Genomic DNA, 21,265 nt, shown 5'->3' on the forward strand with positions numbered 1-21,265 from the left:
GCTACCGCACGACCACGAGATGCGGGCAAGAGCTTGCATTCATAGGACACTTTAAGATTAAACATCCGACAACAAATTGAATTATTGAAACTTTTGTCTACACAGGAGCACTTTATTCGTGATCACTTGCAGAGCACTTCTGGGTTCAGAGGAACATGAGCACAATTCAGAAAGAATTAATTGAATCGGTAATTGATGTCATTAATGATCGCATAACGGAGCGTTACAGTCTTGTGAGTATAACAACGATAACAATCAATTATCGACAAAATAATTTAATTGGATAGTTAAAAAGTATACTTACCAAGCAGCGGCAGAACGCACACATAAAAGCCTGTTGTAATTTGCAAGCTTTCGGGGCCAGCGGCTCCTCCTTCAGTCAGAAGGGGTGAGGGGGAAGGAAGAAGGATGAACGAAAAGTACTGGAGAGGTCTAAGAAAAGGGGTAGATTTCGGGAAAGTCACCCAGAACCGCTAGTCAGGAGAGACTTACCGTACGAGATGAGAAGTAAAGACTGATTGTTGGGGACTGCATAGGACGAGATTTGAAAACTAGAGAGCTCAAAGGTGGAAAACAGGGTAATATGCAAGACAGAGAGTACTATTAAAACATTGTGCACGAATTAATAAGAGTGAAAAAACGAAGTGCATTGTACGTAAGACGTGGGAGGGGGGCAGTGAAAAATAGACGGGAAAGACAATGAAAGATGTAGAAAACTAAAACGGAGTGAAGCAAAGAGTAGTTACAGTGAATAAATGATGAGACGGAAGAAATTAACGTAAATTAAGGCCAGGTGGGTGGCGAGAACCAAGGACATGTTGTAGTGCTAGTTCTCACCTGTGGAGTACAGAAACTGATGTCTGGGGGAAGAATCCAGATGGTGCATGTGGTGAAACAGGCACCAAGGTCACGACTGTCATGTTGTAGAGCACACTCTGCAACAGTATATTGCGAGTTGTCAGTATACACCCTCTGCCTATGCCCATTTCATCCTAATTGATAGTTTGGTGGTAGTCATGCCGATTTAAGGCCGAACAGTGTTTACATAATAGCTGGTATATGACAGCTATAGTGTAAATACTGTTTGGCCTTCTACATCAGCATGACTACCACCAAATTGGAATGAATGGGCATAGGCAGAGGGTGTATACTGGCAACTCGCAATATCCTGTTGCAGAGCGTGCTTTACAAGGTGACATTCATGACTTTGGTGCCTGTTTCACCACACGCACCATCTAGATTCTTCCCCCAGACATCAGTTTCTGTACTCCACACGTGAGAACTAGCACTACAACACGTCCTTGGTTCTCGCCACCCACCTGGCCTTAATTTACGTTAATTTCTTCCGTCTCATCTCCCTGTAGCTGTCCATAACTGAAGGAATGTTGCCAGTGCAGGATTCTGTGCACGAGCTTATCTCTTGGTTGTGTCTCATAAATGTTTGATGGAACTCCGTTTTAGTTTTCAACATCTTTCATTGCCTTTCCCATCTATTTTTCACTGCCTCCTCCCACCTCCGTTACGTACAATGCACTTTGCTTTTCTCTCTTATTAACCTGTGCACGATGTTTTAATAGTAATCTCTGTCTTGCATATTACCCTGTCTTCCACCTTTAAGCTCTCAGGTTTTCAAATCTCATTCGATGCAGTCCCCAACAATCAGTCTTAACTTCTCATCCCATATGGTAAGTCTCCCCTGGCCAGTGGTTCTGGGTGACTTTCCTGAAATCTAACCCTTTTCCTAGACCTCTCCAGTCTTTTTCCTTCACCCTTCTTCCCTCTCCTTCAACCCTTCTGCCTGAAGAAGGAGCCACTGGCTCCGAAAGCTTGCAAATTACAACATTTTTTTATGTGGGTGTTCTGCTGCAGCTTGGTGAGTAGATCTTTTTATCTTTCCAATTAAATTAGTCTTGTGAGTATTTTAGAGTGCACCCTGGATGTTTCATGTAAGTCACAAATCAGTATTATTCTCAGGTTTTACTCTAGTCGGCCCCATAGAAAGATTTATTGCTTTCCACAGTGTTTCTAGAGACAAAACTGCTTAGAGTTTACTACAAATAGTACTTTATGCTTGGGGAGCTACTGATAAAATTGTTAGTTGAACATACAATGGAGCTTCAGTAATGGCAGGTAAACATGGAAGTATCCAAGATTTTGCTAAACAAAAATGTCCACAAGCTATGTTTTTGCACTGTTATGCTGATAAACTTAATCTACCACTATTACATCGACCTAAAAAAACCGAAACAGTCAGTCACATCATTTACAACATTGTAACATTCCATTTATTTTTAGCAAGTCCTCTAGTACAAGACGACTCATTGAAAATAAAGGATTCAGATTGCCTCAAACATGCACAACACACTGCAATTTCAGTTCACAAGCTGTTCTTACAATATATCTTCAATACGATCAATTGAAAAATATTTTCCAAAATATCACCACAGATGAAGAAGATAGGGATACAGAGTCATTAAGCAGTGCTTTTTGCTTGCTTAGCATTGTTAATAAAACTCAGTTCCTTTTCTTCCATTGCCTTTACAAAAAATACTTGCTTATGTGACCATCTCTATGCACTTATTCAACACAAAATGGCCTGTGACCTCATGTAATGAAAATTGTAACAAGAAATTTCACACTGAAATAAGTGTTAGTGAGTGCGACTTCCAGTCCCTTAAGATGTTATCTTATGAGAACTTAGATAACATGATACACTGAGGCAACAGAAGTCTTAGATATTTTGTAATATTCTGTCAGACCTCCTTTTGTCCAGCATAGTGCATCAACAAGTGGCCTTAGTGTACTGCAGAAATATTGAGCCATGATGCCCCTGTAGCTGTCCATAACTGAAGGAATGTTGCCAGTGCAGGATTTTGTGCACGAGTTTATCTCTTGGTTGTGTCTCATAAATGTTTGATGGAACTCACGTCAACAATCTGGGTGGCCATATCATCCACTTGAATTGTCCAGAATGTTTTTCCAACCAGCCACAAACATTACCATTTCTAGTCGATGGTCCATTCCATGTAGGCACAGCTCACCACAGTGCCTTGTTGACAGCCTGGGTCCATGGCCTTGAGGGGTCTGTTCCACACTCAAACCCTACCACCACCTCTTACCCACTGAAATCGGGAATCATCTGACCAGCTCATTGTCTTCCAGTCATCTAGGGTCCAACTGATATGCTAACAAGCTCAGAAGAGGTGCTGCAAGTAATATCGTGCTGTTAGCAAAGGCACTCACGTCAGTTGTCTGCTGCCGTAGCCCATGAACGCCAAATTTCATCGCACTGTCCTAACGGATACGTTTGTCAAACGTCCCACATTCATTTCTATGGTTGTTTCATGCATTGTTGCTTGTCCGTGGTGAGAGATAATGCTTAAAATTTGGTATGCGCAGTGCACTCTTGACAGTGAGAATTTCAGAACATAGATTCCCTAATGGAATGACCATGCATCTAGCTCCAAGCACCATTAAACATTCCAACTGCCATAATCACGTCAGAAACATTTTTACATGAATCACGTAAGTACAAGTGACAGCTCCACCAAAGCACTGTCCTTTTATGCCTTGTGTACGCAATATTAACACCATATGTACACTACTGGCGATTAAAATTGCTACACCAAGAAGAAATGCAGATGATAAACGGGTATTCATTGGACAAGTATATTATACTAGAACTGACATGTGATTACATTGTCATGCAAGTTGGGAGCATAGATCCTGTGAAATCAGTACCCAGAACAACTACCTCTGGCCGTAATAACGGCCTTGATACACCTGGGCATTAAGTCAAACAGAGCTTGGATGGCGTGTACAGGTACAGGTGCCCACGCAGCTTCAACACGATACCACAGTTCATCAAGAGTAGTGACTGGTGTATTGTGACAAACCAGTTGCGCGGCCACCATTGAACAGACGTTTTTAATTGGTGAGAGATCTGGAGACTGTGCTGGCCAGGGCAGCAGTCGAACATTTTCTGTATCCAGAAAGGCCTGTATAGGACCTGCAACATGCGGTCGTGCATTATCCCGCTGAAATGTATGGTTTTGCAGGGATTGAATGAAGGGTAGAGCCACGGGTCGTACCACATCTGAAATGTAACGTCCACTGTTCAAAGTGCCGTCAGTGCGAACAAGAGGTGACCGAGATGTGTAACCAATGGCACCCCATACCATCACACCAGGTGATACGCCAGTATGGCAATGACGAATACACGCTTCCAATGTGCGTTCACCGCAATGTCGCCAAACACGGATGCGACCATCATGATGCTGTAAACAGAGCTTGGATTCACCCGAAAATATGACGTTTTGCCATTCGTGCACCCAGGTTTGTTGTTGAGTACACCATCGCAGGCGTTCCTGTGCAATGTCAAAGGTAACCGCAGCCATGGTCTCCGAGCTAATAGTCCATGCTGCTGCAAACATTGTTGAACTTTTCCTGCAGATGGTTGTCGTCTTGCAAACGTCCCCATCTGTTGACTCAGGGATCGAGACGTGGCTGCACGCTCCGTTACAGCAATGCGGATAAGATCCCTGTCATTTCGACTGCTACTGATACGAGGCCATTGGGGTCCAGCACGACGTTCCATATTATCCTCCTGAACCCACCGATTCCATATTCTGCTAGCAGTCATTGGATCTTGACCAACGCGAGCAGCAATGTCGCGATACGATAAATCGCAATCGCGATAGGCTACAGTCCAACCTGTACCAAAGTCGGAAACATGATGGTACGCATTTCTCCTCCTTACACGAGGCATCACAAAACATTTCACCAGGCAACGCCGGTCAACTACTGTTAGTGTATGGGAAATCGGTTGGAAACTCCTCATGTCAGCACATTGTAGGTGTCGCCAACCTTGTGTGAATGCTATGAAAAGCTAATCATTTACATATCACAGCATCTTCTTCCTGTTGGTTAAATTTCGCGTCTGTAGTATGTCATCTTCGTGGTGTAGCAATTTTAATGGCTAGTAGTGTTTTTATCACCTCAGTGTAATACAAATGTAAATGTGTTCTGGAGATTTTCAAAATATTCAGTAGATAGAGTTGCTTGATAAGAATCAGTGTGGAAATTATAAATCAAATTTCCCAACAATGAAACTGAATTGCCTTCTGACAACGTACCCATTCTTCAACAATGAATGACTGGAAAATGAGTTAGGCAACATTTATGTTGACAAACATAAATGTTTACTACCTGCTGACCTTCTTAAATTGATAATAGGTAAAATATTTATAATGAAGTACCTAAGCTTATCAAATTGATTCTTATGTTATCTGTCAATACAGCTCCTTCTAAAAGACATACGAGCACCCTTAAAAGAATTAAAAATCGCCTTCAGTGACAAATGATAGGTTAAGCTGTCTCTGCACAACTGCCATAGAAAAAAAACCTTCTTAAATAACTGACAAAAGACCAGAAATTTAAAGATAATTTGATTGATAATTTTACTACCAAGAAGAATGGATCTCTTGTATAAAAAATATAAGGTAAATCGACCCATAATTAATCCATTAGCTTCTTGTCACTGTCGCACATATGACATCTTTGAACTGCTACTCACATTCAGTATGAAAAATACAAATATGGGGTATGTATGGAGATCTCAAGATAATCACAGTTCTGGCTGGTGGTCAAACAAAGATGATGTGACTTACCGAACGAAAGTGCTGGCAGGTCGATAGACACACAAACACAAACATACACACAAAATTCAAGCTTTTGCAACAAACGGTTGCTTCATCACGAAAGAGGGAAGGAGAGGGAAAGACGAAAGGATGTGGGTTTTAGGGAGAGGGTAAGGAGTCATTCCAATCCCGGGAGCGGAAAGACTTTCCTTGGGGGAAAAGGACAGGTATACACTCGCGCGCGCGCTCTCTCTCTCTCTCTCTCTCACACACACACACACACACACACACACACACACACAGAGAGAGAGAGAGAGAGAGAGAGAGAGAGAGAGAGAGAGATGTGCGGATGGATATGTGTGTGTGTGCGAGTGTATACCTGTCCTTTTTCCCCCCAAGGTAAGTCTTTCCGCTCCCGGGATTGGAATGACTCCTTACCCTCTCCCTAAAACCCACATCCTTTCGTCTTTCCCTCTCCTTCCCTCTTTCCTGATGAAGCAACTGTTTGTTGCGAAAGCTTGAATTTCGTGTGTATGTTTGTGTGTCTATCGACCTGCCAGCACTTTCGTTTGGTAAGTCACATCATCTTTGTTTTTAGATATATTTTTCCCATGTGGAATGTTTCCCTCTATTATATTCATATAATGGCAGGTCAATAGACACACAAACTAACACAAACAAACACACAAAATTCAAGCTTTCGCAACAAACTGTTGCCTCATCAGGAAAGAGGGGAAGGAGAGGGAAAGACGAAAGGATGTGGGTTTTAAGGGAGAGGGTAAGGAGTCATTCCAATCCCGGGAGCAGAAAGACTTACCTTAGGGGGAAAAAAGGACAGGTATACACTCGCACACACACACATATCTATCCACACATATACATCTACATCTACATCTATACTCCGCGAGCCACCTTACGGTGTGTGGCGGAGGGTACTTATTGTACCACTATCTGATCCCCCCTTCCCTGTTCCATTCATGAATTGTGCGTGGGAAGAACGACTGCTTGTAAGTCTCCGTGTTTGCTCTAATTTCTCGGATCTTTTCGTTGTGATCATTACGCGAGATATATGTGGGCGGTAGTAATATGTTGCCCATCTCTTCCCGGAATGTGCTCTCTCGTGATTTCGATAATAAACCTCTCCGTATTGCGTAACGCCTTTCTTGAAGTGTCCGCCACTGGAGCTTGTTCAGCATCTCCGTAACGCTCTCGCGCTGACTAAATGTCCCCATGACGAATCGCGCTGCTTTTCGCTGGATCATGTCTATCTCTTCTATTAATCCAACCTGGTAAGGGTCCCATACTGATGAGCAATACTCAAGAATCGGACGAACAAGCGTTTTGTAAGCTACTTCTTTCGTCGATGAGTCACATTTTCTTAGAATTCTTCCTATGAATCTCAACCTGGCGCCTGCTTTTCCCACTATTTGTTTTATGTGATCATTCCACTTCAGATCGCTCCGGATAGTAACTCCTAAGTATTTTACGGTCGTTACCGCTTCCAATGATTTACCACCTATGGCATAATCGTACTGGAATGGATTTCTGCCCCTATGTATGCGCATTATATTACATTTATCTACGTTTAGGGAAAGCTGCCAGCTGTCACACCATTCATTAATCCTCTGCAGGTCTTCCTGGAGTACGTACGAGTCTTCTGATGTTGCTACTTTCTTGTAGACAACCGTGTCATCTGCAAATAGCCTCACGGAGCTACCGATGTTGTCAACTAAGTCATTTATGTATATTGTAAACAATAAAGGTCCTATCACGCTTCCTTGCGGTACTCCCGAAATTACCTCTACATCTGCAGATTTTGAACCGTTAAGAATGACATGTTGTGTTCTTTCTTCTAGGAAATCCTGAATCCAATCACAAACCTGGTCCGATATTCCGTAAGCTCGTATTTTTTTCACTAAACGTAAGTGCGGAACCGTATCAAATGCCTTCCTGAAGTCCAGGAATACGGCATCAATACAGACATATTTAAAGACCAAGGTCGATAGACACACAAACTACCACAAACAAACACAAAAAATTCAAGCTTTTGCAACAAACTGTTGCCTCATCAGAAAAGAGGGGAAGGAGAGGGAAAGACGAAAGGATGTGGGTTTTAAGGGAGAGGGTAAGGAGTCATTCCAATCCCAGGAGCGGAAAGACTTACCTTAGGGGGGAAAAAAGGACAGGTATACACTTGCACACACACACATATCCATCCACACATATACAGACACAAGCAGACATATTTAAAGACCTTTTTTCCCCCTAAGGTAAGTCTTTCCGCTCCCGGGATTGGAATGACTCCTTACCCTCTCCCTTAAAACCCACATCCTTTCGTCTTTCCCTCTCCTTCCCCTCTTTCCTGATGAGGCAACAGTTTGTTGAATTTTGTGTGTTTGTGTTAGTTTGTGTGTCTATCGACCTGCCAGCGCTTCGTTTGGTAAGTCACATCAGAAAAAGGTTGTATGGAAGGTGCTTGGGTCTCAGATCAGGAACAGTAGTGACAAATTTATGAATTTATCAATTGAATTTTCATGTAAATTAGTAACAGTTTTATATTTACTTGAGAATGTAAAATGATTCTTTTAATTCAGTTTAGCCTCTTGTCAAACCCATTGGAAAACAAAATATGAATTATTGTGAATCAGTAGGCTCCGGACAATCACTGTCAATACCTTATGATATCTAATCACTATGTACTTGAACACACTATTTATTCATTCAACTATAAATTAAATGTTAAGAAATACGCAACAGAACCAGAAGCTGTCTTTTTTTGGTAAAGGACTGAACAAGACACACACAAATTGTAAGTAATTTACACCAATCAGCTACACACATGGTACAGTGGTCACCACACTCATCCATCCCATGATTTTATATCTTTTATGGGTACAGTTAATAGTATTGCCTTGCTGATCATCTGCAAACACTGTTTGAAGTTGACTGTGTTGCACTGTTACTGTTCCATGCTATCAAAATTTGAAATTGCATGTGAGCTATGTACAAGTTTTGCCACTTTTAGTTTGTTCTTGGTTATGAGTGTGTTGCAGAAATGCCCAACAAACTTACAGTGTGATAGACAAGGTAGACATTGTGCATTGCAGAGACCCATACAAAGTTTTCAGAGCCCACTTTCCAAAATGAATTGGGGAACCTCCAGTTTTCTCCAAAATATATATAATGTAATAAGGACAATGCTAAATATAGACAAATTGGGACTCATACAGGGGGCTACTGACAGACGTTCTCTCTTCACATAATCTGTGAATGAAATGGATAGGGAGAAAAATGATACTGGTACACTATGAACCCACTGCCACAGAGCTTACAGCACTCTTTTTGTTTCGATAGATAAATGGTAACTTGTCCACAGAATCTCCTGCACGATTCTAATTTACAATTACCCAGCAGCTTCAGAGTTTGGTTTCTCTGCAACATTAAGTTAGCCTGCAGGTACTGGTGCCAAATGTGGAGAGGCATTGGACAGATTTTTAATGCAGTGGTTCTGTATAAGCTTAATTTGGTGTATGTCAACTTGAGGTCATTATGGGAAGAATGTCTGATATTCAGGTGACACCTGCCTTTGTTGCAGGCTCAGCATGTTGGTGGGCTAAGCTTTTGTAATAGGAATACTAAGAAGAATTTTATTCCCCTTTGCGACATTGCAATAACAAAAAGCCCAAACTATTAGAACTTTTGGCACCCTGACATGACCACAAATTTCTGTTAAAAGTGTACAACCAGTTTGCCTCTCTATGATCACATTATGCTTTCCTACAGTATACTAACTTGGTTACCTGAAGATGGATGTGAGAGTGCTGTACAATATATATCTCCTGTATCGACTCCTCGGCAATCTCTCCTCATGCATTGTGTTCCTATAACATTTATAAGACATCCAGTCCAAATTTTTTTATATTTATTTTGGTCCTCTCTCTTTGTAAGTACTTTTGAATTTAGTGTTAACAATTAATTCTCATGAATGAGAATGTTCTTAATGTTATGCATGCTTTAAGAGCCTACAAATAAATGCTGAAGAGAGATGCTGCTTTTCCTATTGCAGCATCCACACACTGTTCATCTATAGCCAGATCTAATGTGCTAGGAACAATCTGTAACTTTGGCAACATGCTGATGCAAAATCGAAAACTGTCACTGAAAATTACACCAAAAACCTCTATGATTGTAGCCAAAGTTGTATCACCCCATACGTATGGGCATATAACATTCACATTCTAATACATTAGTAAGATCTTATTCTTGTGGACCATTGCTTTTCCATAAATATAAGATGCTGGATGGATTTACAGGCCAGCAGATATATAGTATCAAAGATAAACCTTCTGTTGCAAACACAGTTTCTGCGAGTGGTGGGACTGGTGTGTGCAGCATTGGCAGGGTACATGAAAAACAGATTTCAGATGTGACATCATTAGGGTTGTTGCTGAAATGTACATTTGAAATATACTTGCCCAACAGGGTGTGCAAACAAGTGCTGCTAATTTCCATTTGTGTGATGAATTAAAATATAAAATGAAAAGTGCCTTATTATAGTAAGTTACTGCAGTTCCAGTTTGATTATTCAACTGCTGTAGACCTGCTGGAGTGAGGTACAGCATATGTTTGTAATCTTCTCAGTGGTTATCTTGTATGAATAAAGGATGTTTTAGTGTCAATAGCTAGTGACACTGTTCCTGCTGGAAACTTTATGAATATTACCATTAAAAATCAGTCACGAATGGACACAAATAAATATAGCCATTTCTTGTTTCATGTACCATTTCAGTTCTGTTATTTGCTACAGAATTTTTCCTTGTAGATTGCTTAAATTTGGTTCTGTAATCAACATGTATGTTTAGAATGAAGTCAGTAGATTTTAATATGAAGTTTGCTGAAATAAATGTAGTCAGTATTCAATCTAAAATATGAAATGAAATTATTAGTTATTCAATTTATGGTTAATATTATATTAAATTTATTCTTACTTTCTTGCCTCAAGTAACACTTTTCATAATAATGTTGCTAGTATGTTACCTATTTAGCCCTAATTTCCATTGATTCAGTTTACAGTGAGTTACATGTGTATTCATACAGTATTAATTTGTTATCAGGTATGCACACCATGCAACACCCCAGCAACACCACCAAATTTTCCTGATGCACTACTGGCATTCTCTAGGATGTCCACGGGGGATAAACTTAGCTCCTCACCATCAGGTACTTAATTATATTTGTACTAGTTTTTCCCGTTTTGGTAACACAGTCAGTGTAATTTTGTAATATATTCTAACAAAAATGTTTCTCTTAGAATCTTCCTAGTTGTATTAAATATAAAGATATATAAGGTAGTAATATATTATCTTGTTTTATTAGGAATCTGCTCAACATCTCCAAATCATACTTCGCTTCAGCATCAGCAGCAACACCACCAGCAGCAGCAACAACAACCGCCACAATCACAACAGCACGTCTTTGGGTCACAGTTCCAATCACAAAATCAAGTGCATCATCCCAGTAATACTGGTGTTGGCATTAATTTGCAGAGATAGATGAGCAGTAAAGACAACTTTAGATGTTTTCTGTGTGTGCGTGTGAAATAAACCCCCTCAGACTGTGATGTAATGGCAAAAAGTGGGGAGGAACAGTACTGAAGTACAAGAAGAGGAAAAAATTTGACTTTGGGACCAGAAGATATTCTTCTGTGGTGTCCATCATCACAACTATTTCTGTGACTAGCAAATGTTGAAGTTCTTTACAATAGTCAGTAATAGTCTGTGTGTGTTTGGAGCAGACTGTAGAATTAATCGGACACGTTAATACATATCTGCTGCACATAAGGTAGCGGGAAATGGGGGACTTTACCAAAAACAGTCAACTATGGTGGATATCATGTTAAGCATGTGCAAAAAATATATACTTAAAATATTTTAATTATTTATCAATTTACCTTATGTTGACTTGGAACAATATGGCTGTAATTCTCCTCCTGTTGTTGATAGTTTTCTGTTGCTTCTTATAAATATTGTATAATATTTTATAAATATTTATAAGGCACAAGAATGAAACTAATGACATCAGTAAATTGTGGTAAAAATTGTTTGTATATAATTATATATATATTAATTGTTAAATCTTTTTTCTATATTTGCAAGACATACTTACTGATTACATTGTGTAACAAAGGTGCTCCTAATAGGTTTAATTTGCTTTGTCAGTGATGTATGTAAAACATAAAGCTCGATGTAAATAGTGTATAAATTATTGAATGACTGGCCAAAAGGCACATAATATCACTGATATCAAAAAGCATATAACTGATGTAGTTTTTAGCAGATCAATATCTGTGTGTAATTGTGATCACCTGTACAAAAAAAGAAAGTGCAAACAGTGGTGTTTTGATCACTATAGAAATCGCAAAGAAAGATTTTCTTGCTCTGACTTGTTTTCTCATTTATGAATTTCACCTTGCAACAGCATCCCCTCAGATATGTTGTTGGGCTCCTAAAAAGCTTGAATATTTTATACTTTCACGTTTCTATGATCTTCACACATTACTGCAAACAGTATCAGCAAATTAAATCACTCACCCTCCCTCTTTCACCCTGTTCCATTTGCATATGGAGCGTGGGAAGAATGAATGAAAAAATGCCTCGGCATATATGCTGTAATGGCTTAATCTTCATGGTACCAATGGGAATGATACTTAGGGAGGCTGTTGTGTATTTGACCTGAAACTAAACATTAACTCTTGAAACTTTGAAAGTAGGCTTTTACAGAATAATATTCAGTCACTTACCAGTTCAGGTTTTACACCATTTCCATGACAATCTGCTCTTCTTCTTATACATTCAATATTTCTCATTGGTCTTATTTGTTGTGTGTCCCACAAATGTATTGTAAGCATTTTCCCAATATCCTATCATTCAAGTGAAGTCTACTGCCTGCTTCACTGATTCGAGTTGTTACTGATTGATACTGTAATTATAGAATACTATGTTTTTGTGAACTGTACACTTTAACACTCCTAAGTATTTAAAGCACACTCAACCCTGGACCCTGTTTCTTGTATTATGCATTCATCTCGACAACTTCCTGCTCTATCTGTATGGCTGATATAAATGAGTGTGTGGTCACTTGACTGTAAGCCATCATTCAGTCAATTCATACAAACACCTGGTGGTACTAATTTGTAGGGATTTGCGTAAGCAGGTGGCAGACTTCAGGGAAAACACAGTCAATATACAAATGTGATTGCTTGAAAACCAAAGAGCTTTTATTTCTACTGCTAGTCTGCATTTGTATCCCTCTAAGTCGTCCATCGTAATTTTGTTGACTAAATAGCAAAACTCACTGACTACTTTGTGTCACATTTGCGAGGTCAGCATCAGCCTTGTTGTAGAAACATGTAGCATATGACAGTCTCTCGTCCACCTGAAACCCTCTGTGACTAATGATATGGCACTATCACTGCATGCTGGTCCACCTGAATAAGTCCAAAAATATTCCCATGCTCTGTGTGGTCAAAAGTAAGAAAGAAGCCCTAAAGATGTAACTGAGGATAATAAAATTTTGTTGATTGTAGCTGAAATTCAGACAGGCTATGTTTTTGGCAGAAAATGTAAACGTACCATTCAGTATTCAAAGATAACTCTAATTTTTAAAATGTCAGTGGCAGTTGAGTTACTGTTATGAAGTTAGAGGAGGCACTTAACTGTGTGCCCTCCAAGTAAACAATCAACACATAGGGTAGTTACCAGAACACTAGGAATTGGGCTGGTTCTATATGTTCCTGTTGTCAACTGAATCCTCCCATAGTGAACAACATGCAATACACAAGGTCATTAGACTTACAATGGGAGCTAATGGAACAAACCCTATTCCTAGACATTGTGTAGAAGCTGATCTCCAATGGCAACATCCCTTGACAACCATGTCATTTTTATTGACATCACAGGCCACTTGCTAGGAGAGTGACTTTTTTTCAACTGCCAGTGAGCCACACAGCTGTTGGAGATCCAAACAAAACAACTTATGGTGGACAAATTTCACAGGTGTGTTTTGCCATTTAGTTGCGAGTCAATAACCACTTTTGAAGGTCAAGACACCCTCTATGCTTTCATACAGAACACCTGCACAGTAAATGTTACCCACCATTGTGCATTTAACTGGATTTTAAATTAGCACTGCAGCAACACTAAGATGACATCAAGAAAAGAGAGGCAGTTGGCTGCTCCCTTGTTTCTCCATACATTGTCTGAAGATTTCCCAGCCGACAGAATTCACCATCTTTGAAGCCTGGTGCACAGCTGTATGTGATTGACAGCAGTGACGAGCAGACTTTCCTTGTGTGCTGTGATTTGCAGAGCCCTTCCAAAGAATTTAGAGAATGGATCTAGAAGACATAATATCCAGGATATCCTCTTCTCTCTGGGAGACCCATGATTCTTTAAATGCCATGGTAATTCATATCAGCTATTTCTAAGGTAAGCGTGACTTATACAGCTTTGTTATGTAAGAATTTCAAACAAATTTTGTCTGTGCACAACTTCAACCATTTAAGAGTGAGAGGTAACTTTTAAAACATTGTGACATTGCTGGAGGACAAGCAGAAGACATCATTTCCAAATAATGAACCATACCCCATACTATGAACAATAAGCTCTTTAATGCTACTCAGAAATAGTAACGCTTCCGACATCTCTTAAGGAGCTAACTGTCTTTAGTAAAATGTCCAATGTATGAATTTATCTCAAAAATTTTGCTTGTTATGGGGAACTAAAATGAAATTGGGACATGAGTTTGGAATCCCCATTAGTGTAACTACTGAGGAATATTTTGCATCCAGATATTGTTGTACGGTTTTCCTAATTGAAGACTATGTTAGACAGCTACTCACTACTACTGTTGATACTGATGGCAGCATTTTGTTGAGTTTGTGGAAAGGACATTCCTTTCCCCAACTTCAAAACCAGAATCATAGCAGATTCTCTCTACAATTTGTGCTAATGCCTCTTAAACTATATCTTGTTAAAAAGTTTTACTGCTATGTACAGGTGATCTCGAAAGGACCATTATCGAAATTTTAAAAGTAAGCCTTCATATGTTCTACAATATCTTTCTACTAATGTCTCCAACTATTGGAGGGTGTTGCTTTACCTAGAGGCAATGAGATGGAAGATTCTATATCTGCCTTTTCAGTGCCCATATTTACAGTTTATGTGAGGATTTCTTACCTTTAGTCTCTCAACTGTTCAAACTCCCTGTACTTATTAAAACAAAACTAAGCCATGACAAACAGTAAAAATGTTTTCTTTCTTCACCCATATCACATTTCAGTCATGCACAAGACAATAAAAAAAAAAAGGCTGCATAAAGGTATCGACATTGCTTTGTAATATCTTCTGGAAGAAACAAATCATATAAGTCTGTAGTTGCTACTGACACTTGTTGCTTTAAGAAAGAAAACTATGCTATAATGTGTGTAATTTCACAAAGAACATTTATAAACGAATTTTTAATATGGAAGTAACTGTGGCCATGTAGACAGACACAAACAAACGTTTCCTCAATGAAAGGATTCTAGACAAGTATGACTGCAATCTGGAGTGATAAACTTTTCCCAATACACACTCTTCTGTACATTTCTGCAATTGTACTTTTTAACAAAGGGAACCTTAGTTTGGAAGGTACACAATGTCCAATTGTTTGTTTCTTGGAAGAGTTACCTTTACTGTACTGCAAATATATCATTTCTTCTATTATGAGAAGCAGGTGTAATAATATTCTGAAGGTACCAGAATTAACTTTGGTGGCTATGAAAAACTATTTTAAACATGATAAAGATGAAAGTTAAAAAAAAGAAAGAAAGAAAAAGAAAAGGAGGACCACTGATTCTGCTGAAACAAAAAATTAAACACTTTGAGGTTAATTTTGCTCCATCTGTTCTACAGAGAAAATAAGCTAAAATATATCGCATAAAAACAAAATTAATTGTGATTCAAATGTTTTGAGTTCATATATAAATTTAACAATTATGTGACAGTCTATTAATAAATGTTCAGTTTTCCCAATATTTCAATTATGAACTATTGATACAGTGATGACCACATTTCTTTTATTTCATTCATTTTAATCTCTAACTTCCTTTCATCTATACGATAAGATTGATGCACTTTTAACATGTAACCATTCTACCAACTGATCCAAGTCGTGTTGCATGAAGCACAGAATCTATTACAGACTTGTGTTGAATGCAGAGAAGTTACTTAATCAGAATCAGCACATACTCTAGCCAGTTATGTCCTCCTTATATTTTCAGGCAGTATTGACCATATCCTACAATGAAGTTGTAAAAAAAAATTCAAATTCTTGGAGTCATTAGCAGGGCACCTCACTGATTGACATTTAGCTATTTCCAAGAAGTCAAATATCATTGTATGCTGTTCGTGTGTCCTTTACCAACTTCAGCTGTAATAACAATGGAATTTCAAATTTCTGTTAACTATTGTTAGCCTCACTTCATGGCAGACTTAGAAAACAGTGAGCAACTCAATACAAATAAATTACAAATTTTGTCAATACTACACCAACAACCGGTTTTCTTTCCAACACATTTCACTTCGGCAACATCATGACACTGGCAGAACAGAAGCTCATTCTGTCAAATAGGCTTGCTTCTCTTCTTTTTGTGTAAATTATTATTATTTTATAGACAAAACAAGATTTCCAGTTTTAGACAGCGAATGTAGAGCCCTACTTTTCTACAGTTCATCTTGTGGTTAGCACTTTGAGTACAATGCCTGTGTGCCATATATGCGCACATGCTTTGGCATTTGGGATAGTGCTCATATCTGGTGTTACTCCTAATATGGAAGCAGCTCCTTGTTCCGTTATCAGTGATCTCACTATAATGTCAATTTAGAGAATAACAAAGAGAGTCTTTGTTGTTTACTTGTGGATGTGAATAATAGTTGAAGTGGTACACAGTAAACATGAGAAGTGTAAGAAAGAGTGCAAGTTCCTGGAATTTTTTCATAGGGATCCAAAATCACAAACTGAATACACAGACTAAGAATATTCGTATGTTTTATAAATGAAAGCAAGAGTGATGATAGAGGTAAGTCTGTGTTTCAGATGTCTGTAAAATGTGTAGTTTATTCTCCAGTTATGTACAACAGGGTATCAAAAATTTTCGGAGTAGCTCTGTAATACACCAACAGATGACAGTGCAAGGCTGCACACACAGGTACAGGTAGCTCCGATTTTCACAAGTCATGCTGAGAGACAGTGTCATGTTTACAATGGGAGCTGTGTAACTGTAGGGTTCTGATCACATCTGTTACCACTACTGTAATTTCAACATGGACAGCAACTTAGGAAATTTTTCGCAGAAACACCTGTCATGATTTGACAAGCACACAGCGCTGCTGCAATGAGTCCTGCGACATGTTTTGAGTCACACATGAGCTTCAAGAGTGAAATAACATTGGAAAATAACGAGAGATCAGGTTGACTTCCATGACCAAAATACCCGAAAACATCAAAACTATTTGGCAACTTTTGCATAAAGATCGTCGGAGAACACTCCGTAAAATTGCTGCCAGTGTTAGTGTGTCATATGGAATAACGCATGCAATCCTCACGTAAGATGTCAACACGTGGTGTAATGCTACCACGTTTGTCCGAGGCTGCCAATGACCCATGCTTCGACATGTCGAGGATCATTATGGGTGACAATACGCAGATCTATTATTACGATCCTGAGAGAAAGCAACAGTCTTTACAATGGAAGAGTTCACCATCTCCATGACTGATAAAGATGAGGCGTGTCCACGGCGCAACCAAGTACAAGTTCATCGTCTTTTCAACATTTGTGGCACTGTGCATCACAACTTCATCCCCATGGGTCAGACCATCAATAACTGTTATATGGCGAGGTTCTAAGGTATCTGTGAGAGTACATTCAGTAACATCAACTGGTTCTGTGGTTCACGAAAAATGGGCTGCTCCATGATGACAATGCATGTTATCACCTTAAGTCTCTTCACATGTGGATTTCCCACTGGAAACAAGGTTATCACATTTACAATCCACTCTACTCACCCAATTTGGGTTCCTACAAAGCTAAAGATCCAGCTCAAAGGCTGTCGTTTTGCCACCAATGTGGAAGAAGGATCGAAAGAAGATGGGGTAACGTCCTGTCAATATTGAGGTCATTAGAGACGGAGCACAAGCTCAGAGTGTGTTCAGTATAGGGATGGAAATCGGCAGTGCCCTTTCAAAGGAACCATCCTGGCATTTGCTTGGAGTGATTTAGAGAAATCCTGGAAAACCTAAATCTGTACGGCTGGATGCAGGTTTTAACCATTTTCCTCCCAAATAAGAGCCCAGTGTGCCAACCACTGCAGGAATCCAGTGCGAATCACAGAGGCTGCATAACACATTCTGAAAAGAGGCTCCTATGACACCTTTCAGCAATGGCAGAAACGCTGGGACACTATTTTTAAGATGATAGGTTGTGAACAGAGATTTGTAAATAAAATATTTTCTTGTATTTTGCTGGTCCCAAGCTTGGGGCCTCATTTTGCAAGTGATGAGGACAGAGGGGGGGGGGGGGAAGGAGATACCTCGTTAAAAAGACCAGAGTCCATCTGGCTCCAGATGGTAGCATCCTGTGAAGGTCCCTGCTTAGAGTCATAGGTCAAATCCCAAAACCCAGACACAGCTATGTGGTAATGATTGGTACTCTATTGACTTTGTGAACTCAGCTGTGATTGAATCATCCGGAACTCAAAAACTCCAGTCAGTTTTATGAGATCCTCTAGGAATTCACCATGACAACCTCAACATGAACCAATAGTCATGACATAACAATGGGAAAGAATCCACTAGTCTGGGCCCCAATCACTAAGACTGAGACCTTATCATCAGATTCCAGGGGCTCAGACATGTGATGAGAAGAATCAGAGCTTCTCAAAAAACCATCAAGACTAAGGGAATATTTTACATGGGAACACTCAACACTAACACACTTTTGGAACTAGGTAAACTGGAACAACTGTTAAACACCATGGTTAAATTCAATATGAAAATACTTGTGATACAGGAGACATGATTCTCGGATGAGAACAACTTTGACTCAGAAAACTGCAGTGAGAACTCTTCCAGGAAGAAATCTCAAATTCTTTGCAACAGGATTTGTAGCACACATATCAATATTGGATTCTGTAATAAATTTCAAATCACAGTTGAAAGAGGGGGGGGGGGGGGGGGGAGGTTCAACACGCATGATACAACCTGGAAACAAAGCCTATACACGTCAGGGCACCTGCCCCTACAAATTACTATGATGGGAAGATCTGGAAGAAACCATTAACAACAAAATCCCCTGGAAGAACATAAAAATGTTACTATGAGATTTTAATGCACAATTAGGATGGGAAAGGAAATTAAGACACACAACAGGAAAACAAACAGTCCACAAGAGAACAAACAAGAATGGAGAGAACCTGATAATGTCTGCTTGAATTTCAACCTCAAAATCAATTCAAGAAACCAAACAAGAAACTGTAGATATGGGAATACTCCAACAATGTCCTAAGAAATTATGAATGTAAGCACAGGGAAAATATGTTTCAAATCTGATCATCATCTATACCAAATCAAAGCGGAATTTATACCAAAAAGACAAAATGAGAGAACCAACGCACCTTTTAGAACAGATACGGTGTTCTCACAACTAAACAAAAATGAAAGAAAAAGAAAAAAAAGAGAAACGAAACAGATCCTAATAACTACATATGAACTTCCCTACTTCCCAGGAAATACAAAATTCTAGCCAAAGCCTAGTAAATCAGCTAGAATCTCATAGATCCACAGGTAGGAGAATATCAAGGAGAGTTTAAGAAGAGATCATGCACTGGTGACTGAAGACAATATTAACCAACAGAAAGTTCAGAAACACCCCAATAACATTTGTTGACTTCAATAAGTTCTATGAATCCATAGATAGAGAAAACCTCTCCAACAACCTGTAAGAAATGAATCGACAATACAACGAGAAAACTAATCCAGAAAGCATTAAAATAAAACATCCAAAGTGAAGTCCACAGAAGAGATCTCAGAACCATTCAAAATCAAGATGAGAGTGATACTTGGAGATTGCATGCCACCCATTAGATGGCTTGTCACCAATTTTATTTAACTCATATTTAGAGAAAATAATCAGGACATGAGACAAAGGAGTTAACGGAGAAAAGATTGGGAAAGATGATGATAGAACTATCAACATAAAATGTGTGGCCTTTGCTGATGATCAAAACCAATAATAAAAAAATAAGTCAAAGAAGCTCTAGATACACTACATAAAACCTCAGCCAAAATCAAAATACGAATCTCGTACGAAAAAACAGTACCATGACACAAAATCCACAGACACCCATTGGAAACTAAGTATGAACAAGCTAAGGCAAGTAGAAAGTTTCACATACCTGGGAAAGATTATACAGAAAATAGGACTGAACTCATCCAGTGAAGCACAGATCACAAAACTACAGAAAGCACATAGACATACATGGAACTACTACAACAAAAGAAGTATCTCCATCAATGGCAAATTACGAACTAAAATACAGTAGTCTTAGTAGAGGCCTTGTACACCTCAGAAACAACAGAAATCAAGGGGACAACAAAACAGGAGACACAAAAACAAGAAAGAAAAAATGCTGAGAACGATCCACGGGCTGGTTCAAAAAGAGGAGATTTGGATAAAGAGATTGACAAAAGAACTGTATGGACAAACAGAGACAATTACAAACATCAGCAAAGAAAGGGCAAATGTTCTATGCACACACAAATAGGATGCATGGAGACAGACGCACCAAAATCATTTTTAATATAGTGACAATTAATACAGTGAAAACCAACTGACTAAAAGAAACCACAGAAGACCTCAATCAACTAAACATCACCACAGAAGACGTGAACGATAAGGAAAAAGAAAAGAGGGGAAAAAAACCAGAAAGTACAAATTTGAGCAAACGCCCAGAGAGAGAGAGAGAGAGAGAGAGAGAGAGAGAGAGAGAGGAGGGCGGGGGGTAGGAAAGAAGTGGACAGAAGAGAGTAAGAAAAAAAGTGAAAATATGAGACTTTTTCAGAAGAAAGAGACAGAGAATGAAAAATGATTGTTTTAGTGCTCTCTTTAAGGGAGAATTGCCCCTATTAATAATAATAAAATACTATCTTGCAAAAAGAGAAAATGGCTAATCTTGAAATTTTTTGACACCCCTTGTATTGCGAGCATTGTTCACAATTTCATTTCCATTTGTCTTCTGTATACAGATTTAAGTATTCTTTCTCTATTCACATGATGGTCCAGACCTTCAGTCACCATTGGTCATCTAGGGAAAAAAAGCCAAACTAGTCAGATCTAGACAATCAGTCAATACTGCTGGTGTTCCAGAAAGAAATCAGTGGAGCCTCAGATTTTTCAAATGGCAGAGAAGAGTTTGACTATTCTGCTCATTTCTTTGATGAGTGCATGATCTAAAACATAAACAATTAAATTAATCAGTACACTGGTAGTGCAAGACAGTAGGGAAGAAACTGGCTGAAAAAGGGGTAAA

The 21,265-nt window shown here is 39.1% G+C and overlaps 1 protein-coding gene across 2 annotated transcripts in view; it reads left to right on the top strand.

The window, feature by feature from the left end:
* The window catches only part of LOC126251944 (UBA-like domain-containing protein 1), a 158,807-nt gene extending 146,750 nt beyond the window's left edge, over nt 1-12,057 (top strand). Inside the window, exons 3-4 of one of the 2 annotated variants that reach the window (XM_049952704.1) lie at nt 10,751-10,859; nt 11,016-12,057. In XM_049952704.1, coding sequence (XP_049808661.1) covers nt 10,751-10,859; nt 11,016-11,191 — 285 coding nt within the window. In that variant the 3' untranslated portion in view covers nt 11,192-12,057. The remainder of the gene's footprint in view (nt 1-10,750; nt 10,860-11,015) is intronic. The other variant, XM_049952706.1, reaches the window with a different exon arrangement.
* The last annotated feature ends 9,208 nt before the right edge of the window (nt 12,058-21,265 follow it).

The sequence above is a fragment of the Schistocerca nitens genome, chromosome 4 (genome assembly GCF_023898315.1).
Source record: "Schistocerca nitens isolate TAMUIC-IGC-003100 chromosome 4, iqSchNite1.1, whole genome shotgun sequence".
In the NCBI taxonomy this organism is placed as follows: domain Eukaryota; kingdom Metazoa; phylum Arthropoda; class Insecta; order Orthoptera; family Acrididae; genus Schistocerca; species Schistocerca nitens.